The sequence below is a fragment of the Schistocerca piceifrons genome, chromosome 1 (assembly GCF_021461385.2).
Source record: "Schistocerca piceifrons isolate TAMUIC-IGC-003096 chromosome 1, iqSchPice1.1, whole genome shotgun sequence".
NCBI classification, from domain to species: domain Eukaryota; kingdom Metazoa; phylum Arthropoda; class Insecta; order Orthoptera; family Acrididae; genus Schistocerca; species Schistocerca piceifrons.
Genome location: NC_060138.1, coordinates 291,561,395 through 291,576,170, shown reverse-complemented (window position 1 = coordinate 291,576,170; position 14,776 = coordinate 291,561,395). Strand labels below are relative to the sequence as shown.

Sequence of the window (14,776 nt, the reverse complement as noted above, 5' to 3'; positions counted from 1 at the left end):
GTTATTACGGAAGCTGTTGAAATCAAACTATCAAGCAACCTTATAAACAGAGATGGTTCTGAGCACTATTGGACTTAACTTCTGAGGTCATCAGTCACTAGAACATACAAAAACTTAAACCTAACTAACCTAAGGACATCACATCCATGCCCGGGGCAGGATTCGAACCTGCGACCGTAGCGGTCGTGCGGTTCCAGACTGTAGCGCCTAGAACCACTCAGCCACTCTGGCCGGCTTTCTCCTCTGTGAACCGAGGTATTAAATTCCCTTGCACATTGCTTCCGCCTTGCAGTTGTGAATTGAGAATGGCAGGGTGTGCTCCTGTCAAAATATAGGCGGTGGCCGACGAGGTCACCCGGTAGCAAACTCGTAAGTTATTTGAACATTCAATTCGCCGGGAAAAGTTAAGGTCTCACGTCCTACACATTCTCCAACGACAAAGGTCCCATCACCATCACATCTCTCTCCATCAAGAGCTGTATGGGAACGCTTATTAGAATTGTGTTAACCTCTGTACACGCCTAATTAAGACATGATACTCGGTGTGAATCATATATCTTGTTTAGTGATGAAGCCACAGTTACCAATCATGGACAAGTAAACCAGCAAAACATGTGCTGTTGACAGTACGCGTTGGCTTCGTCAGGTGGTTCAAATGGTTCAAATGGCTCTGAGCACTATGGGACTCAACTTCTTAGGTCATTAGTCCCCTAGAACTTAGAACTAGTTAAACCGAACTAACTTAAGGACATCACACACATCCATGCCCGAGACAGGATTCGAACCTGCGACCGCAGCGATCGCGCGGTTCCAGACTGCAGCGCCTAGAACCGCACGGCCACTTCGGCCGGCTTCGTCAGGTGGATCATCAGCGTCCATACAGTGTAAACGTATGATGTGGGGCAGTGAACCATCAGCTCATAGCCCAGTTTTTCAAAGACGGAACACTGAACGCCTGTAATTATCGTAGTCTTCTAACAGACCATATTCCACCGATGCTGGAAGACGTTTCTCCGCAGACTAGAATGTGATCGCTATCCAGCCTATAGTGCACAAAGTGCTATAACATTTCTTCACGTACTGTTTCCAAATCGTTGAATTGGATGAGGACCTGTACCTTGCCAACCAATTCCCCAGAACCGACGCCTGTAGACTTTTTCCAGTGGGGAAAGCGGAAAAGCAGTGTCTACGAGGATATAATGACTACACTCGATGACATGAAACAACGTATTACTTCAGCCTGCTCGGACATACCCGCTGAAATGCTAGCACGTGTGCAGCAGTCGTTCCACACCGGACTGAAAGCGTGTACTGCCACTGCCTTTGGTCATTTTGTACACAATCTGTGATGGTCAGCTGTCTCGTTACCGGTGAGAATCCATATAAGTAGAACTGGTGTATGCACATACGTTGTTCTTTAGTGTGTGCTACCACAGGTATTGTATAAGTGTCGGTGTGGGAGCTTTTCGAAATAAGATATCTTTTAAACGATTCGAACTAAAATCCTGCAACAAATACAACTGACATTCTAATTTACTCTTCTTATAGTTTGTTAATGTCAATAGGCATTGTTTCATTTACAAACGTGTATGTTTGGACAAAAAATACATTTTCTAAGTGTTAGTACAATCTGTTGAGTGGCTGACAGGATGAACTCCTGACTACCAATCCACTGTGTGAAACTCGCACATCAGTAGCACTTTCCATTTTGGCAAAATTTGCGGTGAAGTTTTAGGTTTCTCACTCTGTGTACTTCAGCAAGATACGAGGTGCGATAACGAGAGTGATTTTCTTTGCAAAGTGTGGCAACCCTGCAGGCTTCCGTGGGCACAATATCTTTGACCTTGGTCTATAAACTGCTTCTAGGCCAAGTGGCACATCGATGCAAGTGCTCAGTCGTGAGTTGTGTTGTAATACGTTAACACATGTTTGTGTCTCTCGTCATGGAAATGGAACCGCATAATATTGCGCAACGGTATGCTATTTCTTATTGCGTTAAATTAGGTGAAAACGCGACGACAACTTACAGTAAGCTTCAGAGGACTTTTGGAGAGGAGATTATGTGAAGAGCTCGAGCTTTTCATTGGCGTAAAATGTTTGCTGAAAGCAGAATGAATGTTGAAGACTGCAGTGGACGATCATCAACCTCACGGACGGATGTCAACTTGGCCAGAGTGCGTGAACTCATACGATCTGATCGGAGATTATCCTTGAAAATGATTGGAGAACAACGTAACATCAATCGAGAAACGGTTCGTTTGACAATAACTGAAGATCTTGGTATGAGAAATATTTGTGCACAAATGGTCCCCAAAAATCTCACACCACAACAGCGAGAAACATGGAAAAATGTGGCAGTCGATCTGTTAGAGCAAACGGAAATCAATACAGAATTTTTTAGCCGTGTTATCACTGGTGATGCAAGTTGATTTTTCCTGTATGATCCATAGACAAAACGCCAAAGTTTGCAATGGTGCTCAAAGGGATCGCCGGCCGAAGTGACCGTGCGGTTAAAGGCGCTGCAGTCTGGAACCGCAAGACCGCTACGGTCGCAGGTTCGAATCCTGCCTCGGGCATGGATGTTTGTGATGTCCATAGGTTAGTTAGGTTTAACTAGTTCTAAGTTCTAGGGGACTAATGACCTCAGCAGTTGAGTCCCATAGTGCTCAGAGCCATTTGAACCTCAAAGGGATCACCCAGGCCAAAACAAGCTCACATGTAAAAGTCAAAAGTGAAATCCATGCTTGTGTGCTTCTTTGATTCCAAGGGAATTGTTCATAAAGAGTGGGTGCCTTCTGGACAAACAGTTAACCAATATTACTATAAACAAATTTTAGACAGACTTCGTAAAATAGTTCTTCGTGTCCGTGCCAACATCGCTGATAATTGGATTCTGCATCACAATAATGCTCCATCCCATACTGCTCTGTCAGTACAGCAATTTTTAACCTATAAACAAATTTCAGTACTACCACAGCCACTGTGTTTCGCACGTGCAACTTTTTTCTATTTCAAAGAGTCAAAATGGCGGTCAGGGGACCATTTTCAAACAACCAAGATGTCTACAAGCCTGTGACGAGGGTCTTGGAGGATATTACAGAAGATGTTACCATCAATGGCGGAAGCGCTGGAAAAAGTGTGTGCAATCAGAAGGGAACTACTTTGAAGAAGACAACACCAATCTTGACTAAAACGGAAAGCAACATTTTTTTTCACATCAGTCTTATTACTTTATTGTCGCACCTCGTAGAATGCTTGTACCTCAGCAGTGTTGTTGCTTCTGTCTCAAGAGAAGTACTAATGCAGTCATTTAATTAAAATTTGGGTTAGTAAGTGCTCCAATGGAGCAGTTTCACTTGATCGGGAACGCACATCTCACACCATCACATACTTTACCTGCCTTTCTGTTACAGAGGGTGAGATGACGGTGGTGACGGGAAGCGTGTTGGGCTCGCTACTCATCGCTCTCGGAATCGTCCTCATAGTTGGTAGCGTCATGGTGAGTACCGCCAGCCCAACGTACAGGGTTTCTCGTATTGTACATTACCTGTTCTTGTTTGCCACCTTGTACTATCCTGAAACTCCCTAGCAGATTAAAACTATGTGCCTTGCAGGAACTCGGACCGAGGACCTATGCCTTTCTCACGCAAGTGCTCTACCGACCCTTTTTTTTTTTTTTCGCGGGCAAGTGCTCTAACAATCTTGTTTTTTTTTTTTTTTTTTCTCTACTGACTTGCTCTACTGACCTTTTTTCTTCTTGAAATAAAGAATAATGTCTTCCTTATAGAGAACAAAAAACAGACATGTACTGTATGAGCAAAATGTTGCACATGATGAGAACCGACTGAGCTACCATCCTCACAGTTTCACTTCTATCAGACAACATTTTTCTGTCTTCTAAACTTCAAACATGTTTTCCTGCGATACTTGCAGGACTAGCACTTCTCGAAGAAATGTTATTGCGGAGATATTACTTAGCTACAGCCTGGGGGATTGTTTCCAAGAAGCTTCGTATCAGCGCACGCTCAGCTGCACAGAGAGAAACTCATTTTACTGTCCTGTTCATAACGAATTTCGCAGACTTGGGCAAGGATGGAGGAAGCAATTGATCACATGCATTCGTGAGTAACCACGTCAGCAGTTCTTAGAGGTCAGCATTTCTGCGTCCAGATAGCGGCGTTCTGGCCTCGATTTCCGGCCGGGTCGGGGATTTTCTCCGCTCGTGGCAGGGGGCGCGTGTGTTGTCATTATTTAGCTCCATCACACGCGCAAGTCGGTGAAGTCGCGTCTAGCACAAAGATTTATGCATGGCGACCGAGCACCCCTCGGGCAATAACGCCATATAATCTCTTCACTTCGTTTTCATGAGTAACCGTATGGTCTCTAGCTTTAAGAACGTTAGAGAAATTATAGAAAATTATACCATTCCCGTTTTGCAGGAACTGAAACCAGGCCTCTCAAAACTATTAGTAAGAAGAACTAGTGTCGCTGTACGAAACCTTCAGTGATTAGACAGAGTTTATCAAAACTGCAGCTCGATACAAACTCGACTGTTAAGCTCATAATATCTGAATGAGTGTACCTGAAACATCGTAAGCAGACTGACTTGTAAGCTCCCATATAGTGCAGGAAAACACCATAAAATTCCTAAACTGCGAGCAACGTTCATCAATGCATGAATAAATTCAAGTCCTCACAGAGGTTGATATACGAAAAATTTCTAACTGGCTTGAAAGCGATACTGTAATTTTTTTAAAGTCCGCCGTAGCTACATAAAACCAATAGTCTAAGTCCCAAACACTCGTGAAATAATCAGCCTCTAAACTGCACTTAGCTGTGAGTACATCCACTAGTGATGACTGACACACATCCGAGGTTTGGTGACTTTCAAACGAGTGTAACTTTCAGCCTGTAACTTTCAGCCTTCGGATGCCCTTGTTTTACCCATGATCTGGATTTTCCAAGGTAGTCTATCTTTAGCTTCAATTTTCATATTTATTTGTAAATTAAAGATTGCAGCAATCAGTCTTTTTTTTCCTGTGTTGGATTTTGATTCCCCCCCGAGGGGGCGAGCTGGCAGCAGCTTAGTACGCTGCTCTTCAGCCTACAGAATTTTTAAAACATAAGAAGATAAGAAACAATAAAAGCAGGCGATAAAACTGTGACCTAAGATGTAAAACGACGGAAAATTGTGGAAAATTAAAACACAAAACAAATGGTGGGCGATGATAATAAAATACACAGGAAGCAGACAGGGAAAATAGTAGGCAGATAATTAAAAAACATGGCGACAGTCTGAATTCTGTTTGCTAGGGTAATAAAAATCACATCCTGCCACAGCATGATGTCCGTTCGCAACACTTCGGTAAAGACGCACAACACTTAACAATCACTGGAAACACTGCACTAAAAATTCGGCTAGAAGATGACACACCACAGCCAAGGGCAGATGGGGGGGGGGGGGGGAACTGGACAGATGGGGAAAAAAGGGGGGAGGAGAGGAAAAAGAAAAGGCGGGAGGGGGGGAGGGCCCACGGCCCACGAAGGGAGAGGACTCAAGTAATCAGTCGTCCTTGCTTAAATTTTATTGTGCAGATCTAGATTTCAGCAAGAAGCTAGCCATTCTCAACGCTAAGAATACAAGAAGTACATAGTCAGATGATGTACAAAAAGTTATAAGTAATGGCTTAACTCATGCGGTTTGTATATTCCACACCACTATTTTCGCTCAAAGCACGTAAGTCCCTGTTGATCAGGCTTCGACCACGGTTCATTGAATACTATTGTTTGCGGAAAGCAGGCTGTATGCAGAACACATCGGTTGGTTACATGGCGCCATCTACAGGAACTACATATATAAAATTCAAGGGAAATAAATCACATCAAATTTGAATGAGAATTACATAAAATGAAACATAAGTAAAATTCTTTACATTGTAGTCCGATTTATTTCATATTTGCTGGCAAGTAATAAAATTTCCATGTTCACTCCTTGAGAGTCTGTTATTATTATTGAAACATCTAAATTACGTCAGATAGCTAAAACTTTTTAAATTTTCTAAAAATTTATAAGACGCAAGAAGAGACGTGCTGTATACACCTATTAGTTGATATGGCTTAAATATTTTTATCTTTATATTATATCTCCCTTTATTAAAACATAATAGTATATTGTTCATCATATTTACTAAATATATGTCGGTCAGATGCATGGTTGATGCAATTTAGCTATTCTGCTATAGATATAGGGGGGATACTAACCTCATTATCCCTTAAAACCTATTTTCCTTGTAAATTCAAAACAACCAATATACTGAATTGCTGTTAATAATACTGTATATGCATCTGAGCTAACGCGTCATGGAAGAAGTGCTGTTCGTTCAGAATTATGATCATCGTACTTGTACAGTATTATGCAAATGGCTGCTACATATTGGCAAGACGGCAGGTGTTACCTCCCCCACCCCTCTATGAGTCCTCTCCCTCCATCGGTCCCCCCCCCTTCGTTTTTCGTCTCCTCCCCCCCTTTTTCCCCTCATCTGCGCAAGTCCCCCCAGCCTCCCCCCCCCCCCATCTGCCCTCGGCTGTGGTGTGTCATCTTCGTGCTGACATTTTAGTGCAGTGTTTCCAGTGATTGTTAAGTGTTGTACGTCTTTCCCGAAGTGTTGCGAACGGACATCATACTGTCGCTGGGTGTGTGTGTTTTTTTATACCTCTTGTGAACAGAAACCAGATTGTCGCCGTGTTGTTTAGTTGTCTGTCTACTATTTTACTTGTCTGCTTCCTGTATATTTTATTAGCACCACCCACCCTCGTTTTATGTTTTAACTTCCCACAATTTTCCGCCGTTTTACAATTTAAGTCACCGTTTTATCGCCTGCTTTTATTGTTCGTTATCTTCATATGCTTTAAAAATTCTGTAAGCTGAAGAGCAGCGTACTAAGCTGCTGCCAGCTCGCTCCCCTTGGAGGGAATCAAAATTCAAAAAAGGGAAAAAAAGGGGGAGGGGGTGTTACCTCGTTCACCCTGAGTCAAACCCTACAGTTTTCCAGAACCGTGCATTTTTCATAACAACCTGATGATTAATCAGGTTGCTGTCGGTATTTTTGCGATGGCAGAAGATATTGAACTTCTCCAGGAGGTCGAGGAACCTACCCTTCTCGCAGTTCTGCAGCAACCTCCCATTGGATGTAAAAGTCACCACCTTATGTTTTGTTCTAAGTAAATGTGGAGCCATACTCGATTTCTCCATGGTATCTTTTCCTCCCAATGCGACGTGTTCCCCAAATCTGATTTCCAGCCACTTTCCCGTTTGGTCAACGTTACAGGCCCTACAATATGGGCAATCAATTTTATAAACTCCAGAAGCATGAAATATGTTTTTTACGTCCATAGAGTGTTGCAAAATACATCCTAAGTTACTTTTGGTACCAAAAGACACTATCATATTGTACTTTCGAAAGATAGTTGCAATCCTAGTGCTCACATTCCGTAGTAAGGTAAGCTGACAAACGTAGTATGTTCTTTAGAAGCCGCATTATTATTGTAAAGCGTGATTCTATTTTTGTATTTATTAGCTATATTATTATATACAGGGTGTTACAAAAAGGTACGGCCAAACTTTCAGGAAACATTCCTCACACACAAATAAAGAAAAGATGTTATGTGGACATGTGTCCGGAAACGCTTAATTTCCATGTTAGAGCTCATTTTAGTTTCGTCACCTACGCTTCCACCTACGCTCAATGGAGCACGTTATCATGATTTCATACGGGATACTCTACCAGTGCTGCTAGAACATGTGCCTTTACAAGTACGACACAACATGTGGTTCATGCACGATGGAGCGCCTGCACATTTCAGTCCAAGTGTTCGTACGCTTCTCAACAACAGATTCGGTGACCGATGGATTGGTAGAGGCAGACCAATTCCTTGGCCTCCACGCTCTCCTGACCTCAACCCTCATGACTTTCATTTATGGGGGCATTTGAAAGCTCTTGTCTACGCAACCCCGGTACCAAATGTAGAGACTCTTCGTGCTCGTATTGTGGACGGCTGTGATACAATACGCCATTCTCCAGGGCTGCATCAGCGCATCAGGGATTCCGTGCGACGGAGGGTGGATGCATGTATCCTCGCTAACGGAGGACATTTTGGACATTTCCTGTAACAAAGTGTTGGTACGTTCTGTTGCTGTGTGTTTCCATTCCATGATTAATGTGATTTGAAGAGAAGTAATAAAATGAGCTCTAACATGGAAAGTAAGCGTTTCCGGACACATGTCCACATAACATATTTTCTTTCTTTGTGTGTGAGGAATGTTTCCTGAAAGCTTGGCCGTACCTTTTTGTAACACCCTGTATAGTACCTGCAAAGTCATGTGGATAGGTATTTACTGTTGCAATGTGCCTTATTGTTGCCATTTCCTCATCGTATTCGTCTTTTGACAGCGGAATTTTAAACAGCCAATTGAAAGCAAAATTGGGAAACGCCTTTTTATGTTGAACTGGGTGGTCTGAAGTAAAATCCACAATCCCATCGGTACAAGTCTAATTACGAAATATACCAAATGTGTGCCTGCCATTTTCATTTCGAATTGATAGATCTAGAAAAATAATAGATTTACTTATTTCAGTCTCACAGGTACATTTAATGGTTTGATGCAAATTGTTAATTTTGGCTACTATGGTGTTGATGACACAATTTTGTCCGCTAACCAAGGATTTGCAGAGAAGAATCTGTTTTCTAGATAATTAATAAAGATGTCTGCAAGCATTCCCGATATTGAGCTCCCCATACTGAGACCATCCCCATTAAATTTAAAGTAGTTAAACTTCATAATTATGGTAAGTAGCCCAATGAATTCATCCCCATGAGACCATCCCCATTAAATTTAAAGTAGTTAAACTTCATAATTATGGTAAGTAGCCCAATGAATTCATCTGCTACTTATTTCCTCTCTAACTTCTCCCTTCAAGATTCTATTAATATCGTCATACATAATCGCTGAAACTGATGGAACTTGTCCGATATTTCTAATATAGTGGTAAATTATTTGTTTTCAAAAATAATTAAAACACTTAACTTGTTCTTTTGTTCTGTTTTTGATAACAATTTTTGGTGTCATTGGTTTCAACCACTTTCTAACAACCCTACCACAACAAAGGTCAGCATTTAGGTGTCATTAGAGCACAGTTAATAAAGTCATTTCATGTAATAATAAATAAACTAGGCACTCATCTTTTTGTGTTTCCCACGCTGGTCTCGTCGTAAAATCATGGCTCAATCGTTGAAAATCTGGGTGGTTACGATTCCAAGCTCGGATGAAAAGAGGCCTAGGTTTTATTCTGCTATATCCAAAAGTTTTGTAGATGCGCTTCACAAACCATTCTTGAAGCTTACACTTTTACTGGACAATGGTGATGTAAAAAAAATAATCAGCACTCCTAATTTAAGTTACACTTCCTTTTAATTGCTTTTATTGCAATATCATGTAAACACAAAATATCACTTCACAATATAAAACATACTTGAAAATATCTCTCTCATAGTCACTATTAAAGTTCATATTTTATAAGCGGACTACGTTATGCGTCTTTCCAACATGACATCCAACACTTGACTTTCTCAAGGTCCGACTCTCTAACAACTCAACAACTAACTAATAATCGCTTACGCGCCCAAAAATCGGAGTTACAAGTACGTCAAAGATCATAGCGACAAAAGAAAGCCGGCCGGTGTGGCGGTGCGGTTCTAAGCGCGTCAGTTCGGAACCGCGTGACCGCTACGGTCGCAGGTTCGAATCCTCCCTCGGGCATGGATGTGTGTGATGCCCTTAGTTTACTTAGGTTTAAGTAGTTCTAAGTTCTAGGGGACTGATGACCTCAGTAGCTAAGTCCCATAGTGCTCAGAGCCATTTTTGACAAAAGAAAGTGTGGTGTCACCGCCAGACACCACACTTGCTAGGTGGTAGCTTTAAATCGGCCGCGGTCCATTAGTACATGTCGGACCCGCGTGTCGCCACTGTTAGTGATCGCAGACCGAGCGCCACCACACGGCAGGTCTCGAGAGACGGGCTAGCACTCGCCCCAGTTGTACGGACGACGTAGCTAGCGATGCACACTGACTAAGCCTCGCTCATTTGCAGAGCAGATAGTTAGAATAGCCTTCAGCTAAGTCAATGGCTACGACCTAGCAAGGCGCCATTAGTAGTTTATTGCCTGAATCTACAGAGTCTCAATTGTATCGTCAATAGCGATGTACAACAAGGATGGATTAAAGTTAAGTATTCCAGCAGCTACGTACTTTTCTTTATAGCATTCATTACGTATCCTGTTTCAGACTTCACGCCATCCTTCGTGAGCTTATAGCGTGCATTGCGGTCCCCTCAAACCACACTGTGTCGGCACTTCTGTCGACACATCAGAAAGAAAAGACATAAGAATAATGTCATTGCAGTATAAACATATCGATGTATCACAAATGAAATCAAATCTGAATGCTGTCTCAGAAATATGTCAACTACTTTGCAGAAACACAGTAGAATATAGCTGGTATCGAGAGGTTCAGGTGAGGTGCCGTAATGGTTGCGTAATTCAAGTACCATTACAAGGTACACGTTACAATTTCTTTTCATCGTCAAGTACAACAAACTGATTGTCTGCAAAAATTTAGATGCTTATGGTTCCCTATCATTGTGTCTATAACCCTATGTTTCCATCTTCTGAAGACGTCGTCAGTGTATACACTAAATAACGTCGATGATAAGCTGTACCTTCGTCTGGCACCTCGTTTACAATGATCGTATCTGAAATTCCTGCACCTGTCGTAACGTTGCGTGAAAATGTGGAGAGTCATCTGATAACTTGACGGCAGGCTGTGTGTGATGTGCAGGAGGCGCCGCGAGTGGTGTGGGCGTGGGTGGTGGCGCGCGGCCTGGTCGGGCTGCTGACCGTCTTCCTGGTGCCCATTAGCATCGGGCTGAAGGTGGCGGAGGGCGGCGTCAGCCACCTTTTTGCCGCTCACGCGTTCCTCGTCTTCGGCGTCCCCGAGATAGGTAAGCCGCGCTACTACGTGCTGCAATATACAGGGTATTACGAAAAGGTACGGTCAAACTTTCATTCCTCACGCACATTCCTCACGCACAAAGAAAAAAAATGTGTTATGTGGACACGTGTCCGTAAACGCTTACTTTCCATGTTAGAGCTCATTCTTATTACTTCTCTTCAAATCACATTAATCGTGGAATGGAAACACGCAGCAACAGAAAGTACCAGCGTGACTTCAAACACTTAGTTACAGGAAATGTTCAAAATGTCCTCCGTTAGCGAGGATACATGCATCCAACCTCCGTCGCATGGAATCCCTGAAGCGCTGATGCAGCCTTGGAGAATGGCGTATTGTATCACAGCCGTCCACAATACGAACACGAAGAGTCTCTACATTTGGTACCGGGGTTGCATTTCAAATGCCCCCATAAATGAAAGTCAAGAAGGTTGAGATCAGGAGAGCGTGGAGGCCATGGAATTGGTCCACCTCTACCAATCCATCGGTCACCGAATCTGTTGTTGAGAAGCGTACGAACACTTCGACTGAAATGAGCAGGAGCTCCATCGTGCACGAACCACATGTTGTGTCGTACTTGTAAAGGCACATGTTCTAGCAGCACAGGTAGAGTATCGTGTATGAAATCATGATAAAGTGCTCCATTGAGCGTAGGTGGAAGAACATGGGGCCTAATCAAGACATCACCAACAATGCGTGCCCAAACGTTCACAGAAAATCTGTGTTGATGATGTGATTGCACAATTGCGTGCGGATTCTCGTCAGCCCACACATGTTGATTGTGAAAATTTACAATTTGATCACGTTGGAATGAAGCTTCATCCGTAAAGAGAACATTTGCACTGAAATGAGGATTGACACATTGTTGCAAGAACCATTCGCAGAAGTGTACCCGTGGAGACCAATCAGCTGCTGATAGTGTCTGCACACGCTGTACATGGTACGGAAACAACTGGTTCTCCCGTAGCACTCTCCATACAGTGACGTGGTCAACGTTACCTTGTACAGCAACAACTTCTCTGACGCTGACATTAGGGTTATCGTCAACTGCACGAAGAATTGCCTCGTCCATTGCAGGTGTCCTCGTCGTTCTAGGTCTTCCCCAGTCGCGAGTCATAGGCTGGAATGTTCCGTGCTCCCTAGAACGCCGATCAGTTGCTTCGAACGTCGTCCTGTCGAGACACCTTCGTTCTGGAAATCTGTCTCGATACAAACGTATCGCGCCACGGCTATTGCCCCGTGCTAATTCATACATCAAATGGACATCTGCCAACTCCGCATTTGTAAACATTGCACTGACTGCAAAACCACGTTCGTGATGTACACTAACCTTTTGATGCTACGTGCTGATGTGCTTGAGGCTAGTACTGTAGAGCAATGAGTCTCATGTCAATACAAGCACCGAAGTCAACATTACCTTCCTTCAATTGGGCCAACTGGCGGTGAATCGAGGAAGTACAGTACATACTGACGAAACTAAAATGAGCTCTCACATGGAAATTAAGCGTTTCCGGACACGTGTCCACATAACATCTTTTCTTTATTTGTGTGTGAGGAATGTTTCCTGAAAGTTTGGCCGTACCTTTCTGTATCACCCTATATGTGTATGCTCACAGGGGTGCACATTGAATAAAATAGACGCCATGTCATTAAAACTGTAATACCAGGAAGCATACCGATTGCAGTTTTACACATTGTGTATATTCAAAATAGTAGTAAGTATGCTTCATTAAATTTGTCGCTGATTTGAAGGCGCACACCGAGCTGCCAGTCTGACAGCAACAACGGCTCTAAACAGGCTGCGCGTCGAGACGAAATGAGTTGGGGTGCCACCCTGTTCCAAGCTCCTTCAACTCTTAGACAAAGTTCATTAGTCGGAATTTCTGTCCAGTGCTTTCGCGCCAGTCTCTTGGCAATGAACGACCAGATGTTTTCAGTCCGTGAGAGATCTGAATAACTTGCTATAGGGGAACAGTTGAACACCACAGGTATCGAGCTAGGTTGTGGCAAGATGGACAGCACGCAGTCTTACATCTATTTTTGAAAGTTGACGCCACAAAGACCCTGAAGGTACGCCACAGCCACCAGCCTAATCATGTCAGAAATGTAAGACCTGCTGCCCAAATCACCGGCTATCGAAATAGATGTTATGGTGAAACTTCCTGGCAGACTAAAACTGTGTGACGGACCGAGACTCGAACCTTTGCCATTCGCGGACAGGTGCTCAACCATCCGAGCTACCCAAGCCCGACTCACCATCTGTCCTCACAACCTTACTTCCGCTAGTACCTCCCAAACATCACAGAAGCGAGCCTTGCAAGACTAGCACTTCTGGAAAAAAGGATATTGTGGAGACATGGCTAAGACACAGTCTGGGAGATGTTTCCAGGCTGTAAGGACGGGTCTTGAGTCGTGCTTGGGTCGCTCTCAGCCTTCAGCGGCGCAGCGGTTCTGACGGTATTTACGTCCTTGCAGCACGTGTACGCGAGAGATGTTTACGTTAAGTGTGTAGCGGTGTGCTGCGGTAATACATAAAACTAATCATTGTCTTGTCGTTCCGCAGATGGACAATGAAATTTAGGTTTGTTGACCAATATGCTCGACCGAAGACTTAGGAGATAGAACGTTATTTACGGGACGAGACAAAAATCGAACCTGACTTTCTGGTTGGTTTACGGTTACCTATAGTCAGCACCGCGGTCTATGTCAAGGTCGTCAGTGAAGCGACATGTGACGAACTAATGCTCCGACACTGACTTGGACTTCGTTTCTGTCATTCGGACAGGAATGTTGGAGCGCCGGCTGTGCTTTCGAAGTGCCAGAAGAAATGGTGACAGACGCCTTGCATCCTTACAGAACGGCTCTATATCATGTAGCTGGAAAATGAGCACGTTACAAAATGTATCCCGTCCTCAAATACGGAAGGAACTACGAAAACATGTTTCGTCATACCTGGTTGAGAAGTGATTGTCATCAACGACGGACAACCAAGAACGTGCTCTGGGTGTGGGAAGAGAGGACACGTACGTTCTGAGTGTATCCAACGAATGTTGTTACAGCTGCCACGGTACGATCCAGCACTCACACGACATCCGATTGTGCACCCTGTAATCTATGTTGAGGCACTACATGTTGACTTAGGCCGCGCTACAGAAACGTACCGGAACGTATAGTCAGAGGAACATCGTGGCGAACCCCAGAAGGAAGACGTTGCGCTGGTCAACCTGCAACAGTCACAGGACGCCCTTTCTTCGGTACCGCTATCGGGCATGCTGACCTCTGATTCCGAAGCTCAGCAACGGAAACAGCGATCACCAAAACGCCGGAATAATTGCCGCCTTACGGTGGAGAACGACCAACCAGGTCCACCAGACAATGCTGAGGTGTTTTCGGTTAGAGAGCAGACGACCACGGATACAGAAGAACTTCCTAGGGTGGATGTAGGCTTGGCCAGCGGGACGATAACACGACCTTCCCATGACGATGCTCCAGGAACAGCAGAGGAGTCTGATCGACAGCAACAGGATACTGGGAAGGCTACGGTGCCTAAAAGGCACGACAACGATGGGACGCTTGGGAACTGGTCACAAGACCCACCCCCGTGAGGAACAGATGGAGATGTGTGATCCGAAGAGAGCATGGAGTAACGGCAGACCAACTGAGGGGACGGCGGGGGACTGTAGAAAGAAAGCAGCCTGGAAGGTGCCCCATC

The 14,776-nt window shown here is 44.0% G+C and overlaps 1 protein-coding gene across 1 annotated transcript in view; it reads left to right on the top strand.

Moving 5' to 3' along the window:
* The window catches only part of LOC124801802, a 102,406-nt gene that overhangs the window by 45,306 nt on the left and 42,324 nt on the right, over window positions 1–14,776 (top strand). The window contains exons 5-6 of the mRNA XM_047263101.1: window positions 3,414–3,499; window positions 10,894–11,056. Coding sequence (XP_047119057.1) covers window positions 3,414–3,499; window positions 10,894–11,056 — 249 coding nt within the window. The remainder of the gene's footprint in view (window positions 1–3,413; window positions 3,500–10,893; window positions 11,057–14,776) is intronic.